Consider the following 20,352-nt stretch of genomic DNA (forward strand, 5'->3'; position numbering starts at 1 on the left):
AAAAAATCATGACTTGACGCACACAGCTAATGAGGTCAGATATTTTAGTACCGAATCCCAGAGCTTGTGCATTCTAACTGGACCAGCCTGTCCATCAACTTCAAGAGTCAGCATCCCCTTTAGCAGGGAGGGAAGGAATGTGCTGCAGAGTTGTTGGAGATCAAAAGCAATCATATGTAGGAAAGTGCCTGGGTAAGGGAGGCATGTGTGCAAAAACAAAAACAAAAGCAAAATGGCCTAAACTGCGGCATGCTTAGAATTATTTTTGGACAGGAAATAAATCAGATGTAACCTCCACCAATCTCCAGTGGACCCGGGGGGCATCAGCTACCTGGCACAATTTATTATTGCTGCTTTGAGGGCAGTCAGCTGTGCTACCCAGTTTTGTGAATTATTGATTTCTGAAATCTTATCTTTTGTGGTCATTTAAAAATAATTTCATTTTCATTATGTGCTATTTATAAGCCAGGTCCAGGAGAACCACAGAATTGGCTATTACAATTCAGTCTCTTCCCACGTTAGGAAATCTTTCCAGAGAAACAGGTTACTTTCCAATTTAAACCTCTTATTCGCCTCTTATTCACAAGAGTTTACCGTAGAGATACGTCAAGTCTCAGGCCCAGGAGAGTGAAGCCTCTTGGTCAACAGCTGTGACCTTCACCTGCTCACCGGCTCTGCTGAGCATCCACCTGTAATGTTTTGGTTAATGTATTACCACTAGCTAGTGTTGGCATCATTGGGTGCCACTCACCTTTCTGCCCCTCCTGGGTCCTGGCTGTGGAGCAGACATTCAAGAACCACCAGCCACCTGAGCAATGAAGACGTCACTGTTGTGCCAGGCCCATGCCCAATGTTCCCCCAGTGCACGGACCCAGGGTCACTGTGTTGGAAAACTTGCCTCAGAGCTCAGAAGGAAGTGAACTTCCTAGTGCTCCTTGTGAGTACAGGCTTTGCAACCCTCACAGGTGAGGTCTGCAGGGCAGACGCCAATCCATGTACCCAACCAGCCCTAAGCACAGGGTCCCTAGGACTCACAGGACTGCACCTCCCCTGCACCTGTTATAGGTGGAACGAAGATAACCAGGAGGCACCACCCCCTAGGGACAGTGGCCCAGGTCCCTGCCCCAGGTGTGCTGCTGGTCACTCACTGGAGAGAATGTGGCTGGGAATAAAGATGGGAAGGGGACACAAGGACAAGAGGTCCCGCAGACAAGGCACAGACCAAGCCAAAGTGCACATAAGCAGGGACCCTGAGCAGAGAGATTTCTCCCTCCAGGAAACAGGGCCTGACGGACGCAGGGTGCTGCCTTTGTGCCCTCATCCCCTCATTCCTCTTCCCTCTTTGGGAGAGGAGCGTGGGGAGGGGAGGAAAGGACTGCTACATAAGCCAGAAATGTTTCCTGCAATTAAGGCTTCTTGGAGGTATGGCTGATTCCAGATGGGGAACAGGAAATATCCATAGTGAGTCTGTGACAGCTGGAGCTAGAAAGCCAAGAAGTTATTGTAACAAATGGGTCATATCACAAGGACATTGGAGTCAGCATTAAGGACTCTCCTTGGTCAAAGATGAGATAATTTGAGCATCCAAAGTAACGATGACACAATTGATCGTCATAGGTTTATATTGCCATTTTACTTAACAAAAGTCATTCCTCCTCCCAAAAAACCCTCACTGGGACACCATTGGAAGTATTTAGTGCCCTAACTCCCTATTCTAAGAACGAAAGGAAAGAATTAGCATTCCCTCTGCCTTTCTTGTACAAACTCTGTACTTCAGAGTAATCAAATAGCACTAATTGAAGAAAGGAGAAGTCCTCTTTACAAAAGAATTGTAGCTAATACAGAAGATATTATAGGATTAGAAAAATATTATCACTCTTCAAGCCCTAATGAAAGTATTTATTCAGAGCAAGGTCATCGGTGGATGAAACCACTAGATTAAAAGTTGATAGGGAGCCTTACAATGGAGAAATTGAGCTGTCATCACCGGAACCCAATGTCTAGTGGACTAGACATTCAGTGACAAGATGTCATAGGAAGCACATGGTCCATCTGTGATAATATATATTTATACCCTTCCCCCTCTGACTCCAATCAAGCATCCAGAGCTCACATCTATTTAGAGGACATATGGGGGATAAAAGAGGATGCAAATGACAAATGACACCATTTCCACAATAAGTCAGTAGCACAGAGAAAAAAAGATGGAGGCATATTCTAGATAAGAGGACATTTAGGAGATAGAGCCTGGCTGGTGTGGCTCAGTGGTTGAGCGCCGACCTATGAACCAGGAGGTCATGGTTCGATTCCCGGTCAGGGCACATGCCCAGGTTGTGGGCTCGATCCCCATTCTCTATCATCATTGATGTTTCTATGTCCCTCTCCCTTCCTCTCTGAAATCAATAGAAATGTATTTTAAGGCAGGGGCAGGGGAGGAGAGATTGAAAGCAAACATAATGTGTGGACCTTGTTCAGATTTGAGCAAACCAGCTCTAAAAAAACACTTTTGAGACAATCAGAGAAATTTTATTATGGACTAGATATTGGAGTATATCAAGGAGTAAGAGTTGATTTTGCAAATGAATTAGTGGCATTGAGGTTACATAGGAAGAGTTCATGTTTTTTTTTTTTTAAATATATTTTATTGATTTTTACAGAGAGGAAGAGAGAGGGATAGAGAGCTAGAAACATCGATGAGAGAGAGACATCAATCAGCTGCCTCCTGCACGCCCCCTACTGGGGATGTGCCCACAACCCATGTACATGCCCTTGACCGGAATCGAACCTGGGACCCTTCAGTCCGCAGGCCGACGCTCTATCCACTGAGCCAAACCGGTCAGGCAAGAGTTCATGTTTTTAGAGTTCATACTGAGGTATGTAAGAGTGAAATGGCATGAAAATATCACCCCCCAAAAGAAAACAGAAGGGTGGATGAAGTAAGTGTGGTGAGCTATTGATGGTTGTTGGGTCTGAGTGATGAGTATGTGGGGATTCATTGTTCTACTCTCTCTGCTCTTGAATGTATTTGACATTTTTTTTCATTAAAAAATAGCTTTCTCCTAGCAAAACTTATTGTGGTAATTATTTCCCAATATGTTTATGTCAATTCATTATACTGTGTACCTTAAACTTATACAGAGCTGTATGTCAATTATATCTCGATACAATTGGGAAAAAATTAAAAATAGCTTTCTCTCCTATCCTATGGCCTATGACAAAATCGTGCTTATAGAGGGGCCTAAAAATTCTTCTCCGAAATGAGCATTTGCTAAGGAAGTGTACCATGGAGAGATCCGAACTTCCCAGTCAGAACCACTCCTCTGTTGCTTGCTGTTTTACCTTGGGCAAGTTTCTAACCCTCTCTGAGCCTTCCTTTCCCTGTCCGTGTGATGTGCTCCACAAACTTGGTAGAGAGGGAAGCATTCTGTTTGCTTTTTAATCTGCTCACCAAATCCCTTATTAGCCATAAATCCAGCATCTCCTGCTGGACCTTCCATTCATCTCTCTCCTGTAGGACAGGCCTGGCTCAGTGTTGGAGGTGCTCTCACCTCCTGTGACCACCAGGTGGCGCCATTAGATCCTCGTTGGGGCCCAGCCTTGTTCACACTCCCAGCTCATGGTGGACAGTACTGACTGGCTTCCAAACACAACCACGTCAAAACCGATCTTTTAATGTAGTCAACAAAAATACCCACCCTCCTACGTGGCAGGCACCGGATTATGGATTTGGGATATGTAAGTGAATATCCCAAAGATCCTTGCTCCTCTCAAGCTCCCTGAAGGGGCATCTTCCACATCCTCCCCTGCTTCACCTGAGCCCAAGTCACCAAGAAAATCGTCTCCTCCAATCCTGATGGGTTTTGCTTTGGGGATGTGGGAGGGGAAAGGGAGAGAGCATGCTCTCATTTACTCAGTTTTAACGCACTTCTCCCCAAACATCAAAGGGCGCATTCGGAAGGGGAGGGGGGGAGGCTGGATTTTCTAAACGACACACGCTGGTGCAGGTGCACATGTGTCTTCTATACACTACAGCTGGGCTGGCCTTTCTGTTTGTGGAACTGAACACACAAAAGTGATCCTTCCACAGAAACTGGGACATTTCAGATTTTAAAACCATAGATATGCTGATGCATCAGCATATATCACATGCCTTATTTCACGGGCTCTAAGATGCCATTGATAATAAAACAGTCTGATTGCAGAGATTTTAAAATATTTTTAAAAAGTAGTGCATCTTGGAATCTATGAAATAAGGCATTTTGCGAGGCAGTGGAGTGCTCGGTGTCTGTAGTCAGACAAACTCAGCCTCACCATCCATCACCTTTGTGATCTCAGGCAGGTTATTAATCCTCTATAAAAACCACTAGGGCTGCCTGGTGAATAGTGTGGACCCAGCCAGCAGATGATTTAGCTCTCTGTCCAGTAAAATAAAAATCCGCACACTGGCCACTTTTCTGCTTCCTTCCATGTGTCCTACCTCTCTGAACTAAGATCACTGGGTATAAAAAATTAAACCTGCTCTAAAAGTCCTCATCTTCACATTTTGCTCTGTACAGCTCTGAATTTTTTATTCTTCTACAAGAATGCATTCCCATATTATTTGTGTGAAAATAAACTAAAAGGCATATATTTAAACCACTAGGGGAAAAAAGTAAGCCCAAGTCATTGCTTGAAGTTGCTGTGGTGCGAGCGTGAGTGAACGACCACTGGAGTCCAGACCAAATAAAAATGTAGGGAGCCTTTATTAGCCGGTCAGCGACTGCTCTGCCTTTCTCCACGCAGGGAGTCCAGAGAGCAGCCCCGACCCTTTGTGCAGGACTGCTTTTAAGCACATTAACCACATCCTGTTTTTGCAGAACAAGTAACCCAAGACAAAACAGTTTTTCCTAAGCAACGTCAGAGTCATGCCTTTGACGACCATGTTATTCACAGGGTCATCCTGTTCTTCAGAAAGCTGACAGTGTTCTATGAAAGAAGGCCTACGTGCTGGGAAGGGGCCGTGAGACCGTATCTCAAGGCCTGGCCTGGTGTCAGCACTGACAACTCTATCTGGGGCATAGTCCACGGCCTCTCTGGAATGGTAGTAGTAAGCATGTTCAAAAATTCCCACTCTCTAACAAAGTGTGCATAGGGTTTGGTGGAGGGCATTTGGCAGCCTTAGGACAAACAGTGGGCGCCCCAAAGCGTGAAATGAGTGTGCCGTGCTGAGCATGCCCCCGGCAGTGCCTGGCACTGTGCTCGGGAATCATTCCGTACCAATGTGTGCGCCTGTGGGAGGCAGGCTCTTCTCTCTCATTCACTGCTGTTTCCCAGCGCCCAGAACTGTGCCCAGAACAGGGTGGGGACTCAATCCCCATTTGATGAAAGTAGGCGTGATTAGATGAATGAATGAACCTCAGGCTAACTCTTGCAGATGGTCAGGTGGAGAAATGAGCCTTGTGGGGAGCTTTAACTGGCAGCAGCTGGTCTCAGGTGTAGAGAGAACCAGCTGTGGCCCACAGCTGAGAAGGAGGAATGCCTTGAGCTGCTCAACCCAGCCCTTGACACATACCGAGGGAGCTGCTGAAGCCGGGCCCAGAGCAAGGGGTTTGTTACAGGAGCACTTGTAGGTGTTTTTGTTGGTTTGTTTGCCTTACCAATGTTATTGGAGTCATGATTGCGGCACCAGAGCAAATAAAATGATGGATTTCACGAGACTTGCTCAGAGGAGGAGAAACGCTGAGCCCGGTACCCAGCACGGCCCCAGGCAGGGCAGGGCAGGAAGGAAGGCCTTTGGCTCAGTCCTGGTGCCCAGCAAGACTGAGGGCTGCCCTGGCTGCTCCCAGCACTGGAGAGCTGTCCAGGAAAATAGAGAAGTCAGCTTGCCCTGGTCACAGTCTCACATGTACCTGGGAACTGCTATTAAAAAAAAAAAAAAAAAAAAAAAAAAGAAGGCCAGGCTTCTCCAGCTTTTCTCCTCCTTGTTTTTCTGTTCTGGTGGAAGTTTACAAATTCCAAGGATATTCTAGGGAAGACGTGGGGGGAGCTGCCTAATGTATTACAAATCCATTAAGTTATTGCAATGAGTTTGAAAAGATGGTTGGTCAAGAAGATTCACAGGCCCAAGTCTCCAACCTGGCTAAAAGTCCCCTCCACACTTTCTCCCGTTCCAGGTGACCTTGTACAAGAGCTCGGACATGGAGGACTTTGGGTTCAGTGTGGCAGATGGCCTGCTGGAGAAGGGAGTGTATGTCAAAAACATTCGCCCCGCGGGGCCGGGAGACCTTGGTGGCTTAAAGCCCTATGACAGGCTCTTACAGGTAAGACTGCAGGTGAATTTTGAGTCTTTCCTGACCAAAGCCCACCCCTCCTCCTTTGCCTGGAGACTAGATTAGGAGAGACGCCTTTCCTTTGGTAGAATGGACCAGTTATTGAAATTGCTATTTCCCTGTATTGATGCCCCAGCAGATTTTACACTTCTTCAGAATGGAGCCAGTGCCTTGTTCTTCCACTGGCCGATGCTCCATAGCTCAACCAAAGCTGAACCTTTTTTACTTGATGGAGTCCCATCGTGGTCAGGTGTAGTTTCATTGAGCAAAGCAAATTCTTTGTTGTTGTTGTTAATCCTCACCCAAGGATATTTTCCCATGGATTTTCAGAGAGAGTGTAAGGGATGGGGAGAGACAGAGAGAGAAACATCGATGTGAGAGAGACACATTGATTGGTTGTTTCTCCCATGTGCCCTAACCGGCGGGGCCGGGGATCCAGCCTGCAACTGAGGTACATGCCCTTGACTGGAATCAAACCCAGGACCCTTCAGTATGTGGGGCTGACGCTCTATCCACTGAGCCAAACTGGCTAGGGCCAAGCAAATTCTTCTGTACGGTTTTTGGGAAGGACATTTTGCAGGAAAAGGAAAGGATTGGCATCCATCTTAGAAGTGTGTTTGACTGGAATGAGTGTGTCACCAAACAGCTGGCTTTGAAAGCATGAGGCCGCACTGAGGCGTGTTCACTGAACACATTGATCAGTTAGACAGTTTTACAACCAATTCACTGGCTTTCTGCCTGTGGTGTGGTATTTCTTCCTTTTCCGCGTCCCGCACGGAAAGGGAGAAAGACAGGTTCCTGAGGGGAGGAGCTGGGGGTTAAGAAATTAGAAAAAGAAAGAGGCAAGAGACAGAAATAGATTCAAGCTGGGTGCCGGGTGGCTTCCTGTCCTCTGATAGAGAGACAGTCACACTCACCTCAAACAACACAGCATATTTATTGGTTTCCAAAAGGGATTTTATGATAAAAAGGAGTTTCAGGTGTGCCCAAATCCTATTCATCAGGATCTGAGTAAGCTCCTTATTTTGGGTGGGTCAAGGTCCTTTTTGTTCCTCATTCCAAGTACATGGAATCAGTACTGATAACAGGATTCTGCCAGTGCCCTTGGGCTCAGCTGAATAAGAATTAAAAAAGTATCCATGTGCCTTCCCAGACGGCCCTCTACATCTCCCCCATTTTAATTTTTTAAAAGAAATCTTGCATTTATAAACATATAAGAACAAAAAATGTTTAGGTCCCAATTTCAATGTTCAAAAGTTCCGAGTCCAAATTTTAATGTCCAACAGTTCTGAGTCCAAGTATCAATGTCCAAAAGTTCCAAGTGTACACGTCAGCAATGACATCTGGATGGTGGTCAAATGGTGGCAATGCAGGTTTGACCTCTGGTTTGGTCCTGGGCAACCTGCAGTGACAGCTGCTGACTGCTAGCATGGAAAGGTGTCGTCAGTGTCTTCCATATCTGGACCGCCTCTCCTCTTGTCTTCATGGCTGAATTATTTCCTGCTAATTCCTCTCTGTTGCAGGAATCCACATGGTCCTGGAGTTTTTTTCTGAAAATATACAAACATATTCTCGACCAAAAGTTAATAAAGGTGTCTTTTCTATAAATTTGACTTGGGATCCTTTTTATTTTTGCCCAAATAATTTTCCTTTGGCTTATTTTGACACCATGTGTGTTTTTCATGGGTGTCTTGCTGTTAGCGTAACAAATGAAAATTAATTTTCAAAGTAAAATTTTTCTAGATGTAATTTACTTACAAGGTATTTTTCCTTACATAATATTACTCCACTATCCCCCCTTTTTTTATTTAATTATTAGGAGGCTTTTGGAAAATATATAATGCAGTCTTGATAACTTTAAATTTTAATTTTTTGCACAAAAATATGACTGCTTTAGGTTCATTGCATGTTAAGCAATTTTACCATGAAATGAACTACAAATAGAAATTTTGGTTAATACTTTAGGAACAGCCTTTTGTACAATTAGATTTTCTTGAATATTCCCTTATTTCATTTAGCCAATTTAAATTAATCTGAAAACTTGACTATTTTACTGTCAAATTTAATACTTTAACAACAATTTTAGTTAATGGAAAGGATTATATGCATCCTTGAGAAAGCCCTGAGCACTCCTGGATTTAGGCTAGATTTAGGTATAGGGCAGCTGCCATCAACCACTTCTCTGTTGCCTGGGTCTCAGTCTTAGCTGGGCCAAATCTGTTTGTTGCCTGGGTCCCAATCTGAGCTGGGCATGGGAAGCACGAAGCAGCCATGGGGCAGGAGACCTCCCTCAGAAGGGGCGAGTGTTCAAACCCCTATAATGTTGTGGGGGTGAGGATCTGTGCCACACCTCTGTTGACCCCCAAGTTCTCTCCTGATGGCCCCCTGCGACTGTGCCTGTCTTAGGTTGCCCCTCCCTTGAGGAGTCTTACCCGTCATTGACTAACCAGCCATCCTTCGGGGCCAAGCAGGGTGATGTAAGGTTCAGTTCTGTCTCCTTGGTAGCCTATGCCCCTATGGCCTCCATGCCCAGCACCTGCCTTGGGATACCCCACTGGTGGGGGGCCCCGGCATTGATCATATATCTTGGGGAACCCAGGTTTCTTCTCCAGGGAGGGCCCAGCTCACGCCATTGTGCGAGAGACAGATCTATGGTACCATCCAACATGAGGTTTCAACCTCAGAATGAACTGAAAACTCAAGCAACAGCTGTGGGCAATTGAATTGTGAGAAGAGGGTTCCTTTTGACAAAAAGGGCCAATATAGAATGCTCAAGTACCTTCCCAAGGGGCCTTTCACACAGTGGAAGGATTGAATCCTTTCATGTCCCTTTTAAATTGCTGCCAAACATTAAAAAATTTTAGATTTTTAAGTTTGTTTGGATTAATTGTACAATATGCTGTTTGTAAAATATCAAAAATTATAATGACATTGTAGAATAATACCATGCAATTTCAAGTATATTAGATGTTTTAAAAGGATTTCTTTTAAGAAGAGAGAATAATTTTCTTGTATTACTCTGGGCCCTTGGAGCTTTACAAGAATCATCTCTGTTAAGGCCTTGAAATTTTAACATGGAAAAAAAAAACCATCAAACAAATATTTATATTCATATATGATTTACTAGTTTTTGCATCTGCCATTCATATGCAAACTTGTTACCTACTTCCTGCTGGTTACTTGCCTCAGGGCGGGAATTTCAAAAGGGGCTGCTTAAAATGCCTTGGGAAACTAGCTTTAATTTGTCTCCCAGTTCATCTTCGCCATCTTTAAAGCTAAAATCTCTAGGGTTTTTATTCTGTACACAGAAAAGTGTCAAGCCCAGCTCAAAAACTATGCGCACTCGTTTGTGAACTGGCCTTTTCGCTTTACATGAGCACAGAAATCCCCGATGCATTTATGAATTTGTAAAAACTTTAATTCATTAGCTGGAAAAAGGAAAGATGGCGAATATGAGGCCTCTTATGGTGGCTTTCTTGGGGAGTGGTGTCTATATTGGATTGCCATGTGTCTCTCCCTTCCCCTACATCCTGCTTACTTTTAGGGGAAGTTTTTGCAACAGATCTGGCCACATTTTTTCATGCTTAAAAGACAGATCTCAAGTTTTTTTTGTTGTTGTTTGTTTGTTGTTGTTTTTTATTACTAACACCCAATTTGGCCACGGTCAGAATCTTCCTGCGGATTATTTTATGAATTTTAAAGAAAACTTTTAAGTAATCTCATTGCAGGAGAGCAGATAGCTTTGCCCTCTCCTGCCACCTTTAAATTTCTCCACACCAGAGGCTGTTTCAGGAGTGGAGTTTCATTTCTTATTATAGATTTTAAATTCCAAATACAAACTAAGATTTTAATTTGAACAAGAAACCACATTCTTTAAGCATACAAACCAGGAAAAATACCATGTAAGGATATTCTTTGCTCTAAGCCAATGGCAATTCAAATTCAAACTGTACATTCTCTGCACCTCTCCCAGGAGCAAGTAGTGATATTCTTCTAATCCTTTCATAGATAAGCTACTTCTTCCTAAAATAAGTCCCATGGTGCCCTTAGGTAATGGTCCATAAATCCCTGTAGGGATTGCTTGTGGACCCATATCGGGAGTCAGTACATATTTGTCGGTGGGACAGAGGTCCAATCCTGCACTTCCTGGGGTGGCTCGGTAGAGTTCCCTGATAGTGGACCGGTTGTAGGCAGGCCGGTATGGTACGACAGTGCCCCTACTGTTTGGCGGGGCCGGGGCCGGCCCCATTTGCCGTTTCCCTGATGTGGGTCAAGAGGCTGGCCATCAATGCCTCTCTGGGAGTGGCAGTTATTGGCCCAGTGTCTTCCCCTGCCGCAGGGAGGACAAAACCCCAACTGCGGAGCAGGGAGACTAGGAGCTGAACTTCCTTGTCCCCTTGAGGCAACCTGTTGCCAGCAATTCTTTGCAATATGGCCTGGCCTTCTGCAAGTGAAACAAGTCCATTTTTCTTTGCTCCCTGAATGGTCCCTTTGCAGAGACTCCTTCAATGCAGCAGCCAAAGTCACTCCCTGTAAGCTGCTACATGTTCCAGTTCCTATTAACATTTCAAGAGTGATAGGCACACCTTGTTGTTGATTTTTAGCTGCCTGTTTTTCACTAATTTCAGTCCAATTGGATTCCCACAGTAAATAATCTCCAGGGGAAAGACATGCCTTAGCCAATGTTTGCCAGTCTTGAGGAGGCAGAGCTTCACTAATTACAGTGTCAATCAAGCTCAAGACAAATGGAGAAGTGGGGCCATACATGGAGACAGAGGTTTTAAACTCCTTGAGGGTTTTAAAAGGAATGGCCTCGTGCACTCTCAGTATCTGCCCTGGCTTGGTAGGGTCTGGCCTTTCTAGGATCGGATACATTGAAAATCCTGTAATATCCTCTCCAGCTCGTCTTGCCGCCTGTAAGGTCAGCTGTAAAGGGGATAGTACCGGCGGCACAGCAGTTGTAGTTACTATCATATTTGGCTGTGTGCCAGTTTCTGGCCGTAAAGGCCGGGGGGCTAGGGTCGTTTTTTCAAAACTGTGAGCAAGATCTTCCTCATCATCTAAATCATCTCGCTCATGGTAATGTTTGTATCCCCTTTTCTCAATCTCTGGCTTCCGCTCATATTTAGGAGGTAAATACTTGTTAGGCCAACTCTTAAGAGCAGCGGCAGGAGCGGCAGCGGGTGAAGGGGGGGAAGGTGGGGGGAAGGAGAAGGAGGAGGAGGAGGAGGAGGAAGAGTCTCCTTTCCGAGACTCTGAATTACCCATGTTTATACCCGGTTATTCAAGTGAATTCACAATTCACAACACACAATACACTTCCCAAAAACTTACCTTATTCTGCGCGCATGTCGTGGAAGTGACCCCTCGCCTATTTTCCCTCCATACTCAGGTCCCTGTTTCAGGCGCCAAATGTGGTGGGGTATTTCTTCCTTTTCCGCGTCCCGCACGGAAAGGGAGAAAGACAGGTTCCTGAGGGGAGGAGCTGGGGGTTAAGAAATTAGAAAAAGAAAGAGGCAAGAGACAGAAATAGATTCAAGCTGGGTGCCGGGTGGCTTCCTGTCCTCTGATAGAGAGACAGTCACACTCACCTCAAACAACACAGCATATTTATTGGTTTCCAAAAGGGATTTTATGATAAAAAGGAGTTTCAGGTGTGCCCAAATCCTATTCATCAGGATCTGAGTAAGCTCCTTATTTTGGGTGGGTCAAGGTCCTTTTTGTTCCTCATTCCAAGTACATGGAATCAGTACTGATAACAGGATTCTGCCAGTGCCCTTGGGCTCAGCTGAATAAGAATTAAAAAAGTATCCATGTGCCTTCCCAGACGGCCCTCTACATCTGCCCTGCGGCGTGGCTCAGTGGTTGAGCATCCATCTACGAACCAGGAGGTCACTGTTCTATTCCTGGTCAGGGCACATGCCCAGGTTGGCGGCTCCCCAGTAGGGGACGTGCAGGAGGCAGCCGATCTATGGTTCTCTCTCACTGATGTTTCTATCTCTCTCTCCCTCTCCCTTCCTCTCTGAAATCAATAAAAATATATTTTTTTAAAAAGAAAGAGAGAACGGGTTTTGGAATTCACCAGACTGTCTGGGATCACACATCTTAGCTCGACCACTTACCCAATTGCTTCTTTAAGGCAAATCTCTTAACCACTCTGTGCCTCACTGTCCTCATCTCTAAATCGGGGATAATATTCATTCAGCACTTGGAACACCTTCCATGAGTGGGGCAGTGTGTTTGCCATGGGGGCGATGTGTCCTTGTTCCCCGCTCTCCGGGACATTAACATTCAGTAGCAGGGACTGTGTAAGCCAATGAGCGTGTTATGGTTTGCCCAGAGCACGGATGGACTCGTCTGTACAGGTGCAGCTTTGAATACCTTTAAGACAATGCCTTATGCCTGAAGGGCTCCTCTGGGTTTGGGAATGATTTGATGAACATAACCATGACTCAGGATGGCCCTTCTTGACCTTTCAGGTTAATCACGTCCGAACGCGAGACTTTGACTGCTGCCTTGTGGTCCCCCTCATAGCGGAATCTGGTAACAAGCTGGACCTGGTTATCAGTAGAAACCCACTGGCCTCCCAGAAATCTATAGACCAGACTCTACCGGGAGGATGGAGCGAACAGAACAATGCTTTTTTCCAGCAGCCTAGCCACGGTGGTAATTTGGAGATTCGAGAGCCCACTAATACCTTATAGCAACGCTTTTTATAAAGCAGGACAAAGACAATATCTACATGGTGCTAAAAAAAATCCCTTTAAGATTTCTGTGACGTTTGAAGCACAGATAATCACGTGGCATTAACTGCAAGCACAGGGGTCTTTTAAATCTCTCATGGCTCATGTTCACTTCCCTTTCCGAGAAGAGGTTGCTTTTTTGGTGATCACTGTGGTATGTGGGAGACGATTCCCTGCCAAGCCCAATGGTAAAGAATCAGAAAAAGAGGTAGGCCACCCCTCCCACATTAACATCGGAGGGCATTTTTTACAAGTTCACCTTCCTATCGATTTCTGGAAAATGTCTCTTTGAAAATAGTCTCTACGATAATTTCCTTAACTCACTTTGAAATCAGTTTCTTACTCTGAAGTCGTTAATCCGTAAAGCTGGCTCTACTGGGGGAACTAGCTTGGTGACTGCCGGGCGGCTGCTAGGGGAGGGGTGCAGGTAGAAAATTACCCTAAGCTGTTTCCGCAACGATGCACGTGGGAGCTCCTAATAGGTGGTGGGAACTGTTTTGCCCAAGTATAGGAATGACTTTAACTAAGATGTATGCTATTCCCTATGCAACAAATGATCAAACAGGATATGTCTTGTTACCTGTTGTTTTTGGTTTTTTTTTCCCTTTAAGGACACATTTTTAATAGCTGAAAATCTGATAATGAATTAGAGTGTTTAGTAACACTGAGAGTTAGTTATCTTATTTTAAAAAATTCAAGACTAAGAATTTAAGAATGAAGTCTATTAAAACGAGGTTTCTCTTAAGGATAGGCAAATCAAACTCATCTTGCTTGACGTGTTTTAAAAACAGGTTCTGTTGAGGGGTGTACAGCACATGGACTTAAAAATGACACTGGACTGTCCTTTGTTCTGAGCCATGCCACGCACCGAGACTGTAAATACACTCTCCACAAAACACATTGCCAATTATCACCATCCCTCAGAGCAATAAACTGTGGCAGTTGCATTCGATGTTTGTCAGCAACTGTTTCCCTTTGTTCAGATATTTTGAATAGTTACACTAATAACTGTTACTTGGTGAATATAAAAACAAATAGATCTGTATATTGATTGTAGAATATCCATATTGAAACAGTTATTTTCCAGACATCGTTTCATTTTGGTCAATAATTCACATGACCGACTGCTTAGATGAAGCATTTGAACACTGTGTCCTTTGTTTAAGGAAAAAGTTCACCTTTCTTTCTGTGCAGAGAAATATATCATTTCGATCACATTTCAGGACCGCCAGGGCAAGAAAGTATAAAGCAGAATCATGTTAGGAAAAAAAAGATCATGAGTCACTTAAATATGTATTTTTATTTGTAACAAACAAGTATTAAACTGTAAAGTATTTTTGTACAAATTTAATACTTTAATAGCATGGTATTTATCGTCTATGTATGGTTTTGGGGAATTCAAAATTGTTGCAAATATTTGTATGGAAAAAAACAAAACACCTCTACCAAATGGAATAAACAGTGATTTTAAAAAGCCAAAAATATAGGACATGCATTTTTTTTGATGTGTTTTGAAAGTGTTTTCATGTTCCAGACTGAGCCTTACACAATGCTTATTGCCACATGATTTTTAAAGGGGGCGGTTTTCCATAAACTTGAAAAGCAGCATGGAAGTGGGAAGAGCAGAGGTTTTGAAATCAGGGCTGGAATGCAAACTCACTGGTGGCATGAAATTCACCGGGAGTCAGTTTCCCCACCTGTAATACTGAAGGTTGTATCTGCCCTCCAGGACTGTTGTGAGGACAAGGTGTGAACACACTTGTAAGTGCTGGAACAGTCTGCCGACAGGAACACACCCAGGACGAAGGCACATTTATTTTAGGTGGCATCTGCCCTCAGAGAACATACATGTATTCTATGAGATATTTACATAAAGTATTAAAAATATACAAATTTTAATTAGTCTATCTTTAAGTAAAACAAACTACACTAATAGTCCCAACACTTCCATTTTTGCAGATTGCCTTGCAGACCTTGTAAATTCACAGGAACAAGACAAGGATGTCCATTCTCCCCACTTCTGTTTCAGTTTACTAAAAGTTCTAGCCAGGGCAGTAAGACAAGAAAGGCACCCAAGATTTGAGACAAGATGGGTCACGTGAACTCTTCTGGAGCCACCTGCACAAGAAAAGGCACCCAGATCTGAAAGAAGTAAAACTATCTCTATTTGCAGATGATATAAGAACTTGTGCTTCAAAGGATACCATCAAGAAAGTGAAAACATCCACAAACTGCAAAAATTTTTTTGCAAATACTGTTTCTAATAAGGGACTTCCATGTAGACTACATAAAGAACTTATATCTCAATAACAAAAATAAAAATAACCCAATTTTAAAATGGGCGAAAGATCGGAAGAGACATTTCTCCTAAGAGGACCTGTAAATGGCCAAGAAGCACATGAAGAGATGATCAACACCATTAGCCACTATATGATTACAATAAAAAAGTCAGATAATAACAAGTGTTGGCGAGAATGTGGAGAAACTGGAACCCCCACACACTGCTGGTATAAATATAAACCGGTGCAGCTACTTTGGGAAACAGTCTGTCAGTTCAAAAGGTTAAACATATAGTTATAGGAAGAGCCAGCAATTCCACTCCTAGGTATACACCTTACAGAAGTGAAAATATATGTCCACACAAAAACTGGTACACAGATGTTCATAGCAGCATTAATTATAATCGCCAAAAAGTAGCCTGGCCGGTGTGGCTCAGTGGTTGAGCATCGTCCTATGAACCAGGAGGTTATGGTTTGATTCCCAGTCAGGGCACACGCCCGGGTTGTGGGCTTGATCCCCAGTGTGGGGCGTGCAGGAGACAGCCAGTCAATGTTTCTCTCTCATCATTGATGTTTCTATCTCTTCTCTCCCTCTCCTTTCCTCTCTGAAATCAATAAAAAAATATTTTTAAAAAAATAGCCCAAAAGTAAAAACAACCCGAATGTCCCATCAACTGATGAATGAATCAATATGCTATATCCATACAACAGAACATTACTCAGTAATAAAAAGAGATGAAGGCTTTTTGCTTCATGGCATCACTGAAAGCAAGGTGGGTCGCCTGAACTCTTCTGGAGCCACCTGCACAAATCAGCCAGGGCTCCCAATGCTGCCCCGTCAGCTCAGACCAGCAGTCTGATGGAGAAATATGGCCTCAGTGTATGCTGCCAGTTTTTCCTGCGGTACACGAAGGACACAGGCTTCAAGTTGGATTGAGCGATTGTCCTTGACTGGATTACCCCAGGCAGCTACCCAATAAAAGAAACAATGCTAGCTTTTTATACATAATTGTTTTTATCCCTTTTTTAAAAAGAGAGATGAAACACATTGATAGATACATGCTACAATATGGAAGAAGTCTGAAAATATTATACAAATCAAAGAAGTAAAAAGAGCCTATTGTAGAGATAATAGATTAGCAATTGCCTAGGGCTGGAGGGGATGAGGGTATTAAGAGCTAAGAGTTACAAGATTTCTTTGGGAGATTATATTAAAATATTCTAAAATTGACTGTGGTGTTGGTAGCACAGCCACTCAACTGTGTAAATGGGTGGAACCGTAGGTGAGTTTTATCTCAATAGGGCTATTTTTAAAACATTGGGATAATAGGTAAATCTTAACTATTCATTTTACCATTTAACAATAAATAAAACTCTAGAAAAAGAAAAATCACTCTTGAGAAAAAATTTTTCCAAAGTAGAATATCTTTAAAATAATGTGCTCCCCCCCAAAAATGATAATTATGTGACATGATAGAGGTGTTAGTTAATGCTACAGTGGTAATCATATTGCAAAATATAAGTATCAAATCAACGTATTGTACACCTTAAGCTTAGACAATGCTACACATTAATTATATCTCAAATTAAGAAAATAAAAGCCAGTGTGCTCCCAACGCAAAAGGGGTTTCCGGAAGAAAGCCCGGGTGAGGCGGAGCCAGCGCAGTGAGGGAGCAAACGCAGCCTGGAGGGGTGACCACTTTGCGGAAGACACGCTGTCCTGGAATCGGGGCAGTCAGATGCAGCGGCTGTGTATCTTACCAGTGCTTCAGCCCATGGGCAAGGATCACGCACAATGATCGTGGAAGTTAACAAGGCATTATCCTAAAAGAAAACGCTTTTTAAAGTACAGAGTTTTAAAAATATATATGACATCATTTTCCCTCATGTATGTCCAGTGCTATCAGTTCTCATGATGACAGATACTGAAATCATTAAGGTTTTCTTTGATCAAATGAATTTAAAACATCTGCTAGCACAAACACCTTAAAAGAGAACTCCAGTTTTAGACATCCTCTTTTATCTTGATACTTTGAAGGGATGATGTTCATTTTGTGTTGAATGGAAAAAACACACAAATGATTATGAGCAATCCAAAATAAAATTAAGTTTCTTGATTATCTGTGGGTTTGAAAAGTCGCCTGGGGGTTAAATTATTTAGTTTCAAATTCTGAAGTTTGGAAGATACTTGTGGAGATGATTCTTCCACCTGTTGGGGGGAAAAAAAGAAAGAGGTTAATTTTGTAAAAGTGTAGTCAGTCTACCCTCTGTACTTCTCTTCCCTCTGACTGCTTCTGCGGAAGACGACACATTTCCCCTATCGCTGGGGAGACGCAGACCAGAGCAAGCGGGGCCTGCTCCTTCCTGTGGGCTCACATCTGCCTTTGCTCGCTGTGGAACCCCAGCCCCCGCTCTGGCACTGGCACGGAGAAGGGACTATTTGCTGAATGAGTCCATAAGCCTAGTTTCCAAAGATGTGGACAGGGCCCGCTATATATTTTGACAACCCTGTACAAAATTAAAATGAGGGTCCCGTGTTCACAAATTAAGAATTTCAAGATGATGCCTGCAGAACATGATAACAAGAGGGGATCCTTCTAAGCGCAGAGGCCTGGATGACTGCCTGCCTAAGCTGCACGTCTGTGACGCCGGCCCTCGGTGCGGCGAGATGAAACACTGCAATGCCACTGGCGGCATCTTGGTGCAATCAGTGATTCCCAAACTAAAGTCAATGGGCCAGTGTGGTCGCGGGCACGCAGTCTGTGTTCTCGAGGCTAGGCCATGGTACCTATTTATTTATTTTGTCAAATGTATCTCTAGATGTTTCTGTGAAGGTAATTTTTAGATGAGATTAACATTTAAATCAGTAGACTGTGAGCAAAGCAGACTGCCCTCCATTATGTAGATGGACCTTCAATCAACTGAAGGCCTTAACGGGAAAAACAATGGCCTCTCCCCAGCTGTCAACAACGAGTCTTCTCTGGGTGTCCTGGCCTACCCTGTAGATTTTGAACTTGCCAGCCTCCACGATGGCATGAGCCAATTCCTTAAAATAAATCCAGATAGATATATAGACAGACAGAGAGATAGATAGAGACATATCCTACTGGCTCTCTTTCTCTAGAGAACCCTGACTAATACAAGGACTATCTTTTTTCAGGAATTATGTGATTATGTCTTTCCTAGATTTTTAAACTTAAAATGTCATTTTTCCTTCAAAAAATCTGGAAATCACTGTTTTATATGATAAATTTGAAAATGTTTGCACATGTGTTTTCATTTAAAGGGAGATTTTTTTCCCCCCTTTTCTTGGTGGGGGGGAAGCTAGACAAAGAAAAAAAAAATCAGGTTAACATTTTCTGTTAGGATGTTTTCCAAAAGCCAAAGCTATGAATCCATGGAAAAGCAGAAGCTGTCACCTCAGAGAGCTCGGCATCAGTATTTGTAGGAATTACATGCTGGTGGGCTCCTGTGCAGCAGTGTGAATACAAAGCAAGGCGTGTGGGCAGCCCTTGTCACTGCATCCCATCTTTTAGAAACAACACATCTCCATGCACCAAACCATGAAAACACAGAAGTTCCTGATTCATCAGCCCTGAAGCTTTCAATTCTAGTCCCCATTTCTAAGGATTCTTGTAAATGCCACATACTTCTGACAAATCCTGTAAGAAAATTTACAGCTGGAGAGCGTGGCTATACTGCTGCCCTCCTGCCGTGACATCTGCCGGCGCTGGGCCCTGTCACTCTGTTCACAGGTCTTCTGCGATGCTGGCCTCAGCCGGAGCTCATGAGTTTGGGCAGCTCCGAGCTGAAGAGGGAAGCTCTGCCACTTTCCCCATGCACCTCCACAGAAACCACAACCACGCCCCATGTTCGTGCTGAGAAATACAACACCAGACACTTTGAGAAAAAGATCCTTTCCCTGGAGCTGCCTTGCTTTCTGCTCCAGTCAAAGCCTTACTTGCCCCATGGTCTTGCTAAGAGTTAACACATTTAATTTCAGAAAGAAAAAAAAAAAAAAAAAAGATGTTTTGCTGGGATGGAAATTCCACATCCCAGAGTTGACATGGAGTACAGACAGAGGCTGAGAATCAGCAGTGGGCCTGCTGCTACTAAGAAAAGAAACATTTCCTCCCCACTGTGTCCAATTGTATCACTTTCCCCATGGAGACCTGCCCCGCAGCCTCTGTTCCCAGTCCTGATTAATGGTACCTGGACCCACCTGGACGCCAGAAGCCTGGGGTCACCTTCAGGCCCGACCTCACCTATGTAAGTAACTGACCAGGAGGTCCCATCGACTATACCCCTCAGCATCTCTTCCCCACCCCCGCTGCTGCCACCTGACTTAGGGCATAATCATCTTGTACAAGCTACTGAAATCGTCTTTTTGCTGGGAACTCAGCCCCTAGTCTCTGCCTAACCATCATCTACTAAACTCCAGTCAGAGTCCCCTCCATAAACGCCAGTCCACAGTGTTACAGTGCCCCGGCGCTCCATGGCGGCAGAGGCTGAGCTCTCTGTAGAAGAGCCCTCTCTCCGGACTCTCCCGTGGTCCTCAGCTCAGCCCCCGCCCCGCCCTTACACACCCTGCTCCAGCCACACCTTTCTAGACTGTCGTTGCCTAATGTCCAGTACTTCCCACACTGGACCCTCTGCCAGGCACACGCCCAGGGAACTGCTTACCTGTCACATACCCTGTGGGGTCAGAAGGTAGACGTTTCTCCCCTGAACTCAGCCTAGGACAGGCGGGGTTTGTGGGCACTTTCTCCCCTGGGCTCCCACAGGGACCCGCTCCGTCCCGGCTTCACTGCACGGCCCGGGGAGCCTGGGCCTCACCCCAACAAGAAAGCAACTTACCGTCCAGATAATTTATCATCCAACTTTCTTTTTAAATCACAAAATGCTATTATCCAAATTGGATCATCGGAGTCATAAACAATGGAACTGACTTTGGATTATTTCTAAAATCAAGAATAGGTCTCAGTTTGCTTCCCTTATACACATTCAAAGGGGTCTTTTCTT

The 20,352-nt window shown here is 44.1% G+C and overlaps 2 protein-coding genes across 14 annotated transcripts in view; one reads left to right on the plus strand and one right to left on the minus strand.

The window, feature by feature from the left end:
* The window catches only part of GRIP1 (glutamate receptor interacting protein 1), a 708,576-nt gene extending 694,048 nt beyond the window's left edge, over positions 1–14,528 (plus strand). For 7 of the 13 annotated variants that reach the window (XM_080659309.1, XM_080659314.1, XM_080659316.1 and 4 more), the window contains 2 exons: positions 6,153–6,299; positions 12,788–14,364. In XM_080659309.1, coding sequence (XP_080515435.1) covers positions 6,153–6,299; positions 12,788–13,012 — 372 coding nt within the window. In that variant the 3' untranslated portion in view covers positions 13,013–14,364. Of the gene's footprint in view, positions 1–6,152; positions 6,300–12,787 lie in introns of all 13 variants that reach the window. The other 6 variants (XM_080659312.1, XM_080659313.1, XM_080659317.1 and 3 more) reach the window with 2 other exon arrangements.
* HELB (DNA helicase B) overlaps positions 14,520–20,352 on the minus strand; it is a 52,076-nt gene continuing 46,243 nt past the window's right edge. Inside the window, exon 13 of the mRNA XM_080659319.1 lies at positions 14,520–17,539. Within this exon, the coding sequence (XP_080515445.1) occupies positions 17,435–17,539 (105 nt within the window). The 3' untranslated portion in view covers positions 14,520–17,434. The remainder of the gene's footprint in view (positions 17,540–20,352) is intronic.

This window comes from Plecotus auritus (assembly GCF_963455305.1).
Source record: "Plecotus auritus genome assembly, chromosome: 3".
Lineage (NCBI taxonomy): Eukaryota > Metazoa > Chordata > Mammalia > Chiroptera > Vespertilionidae > Plecotus > Plecotus auritus.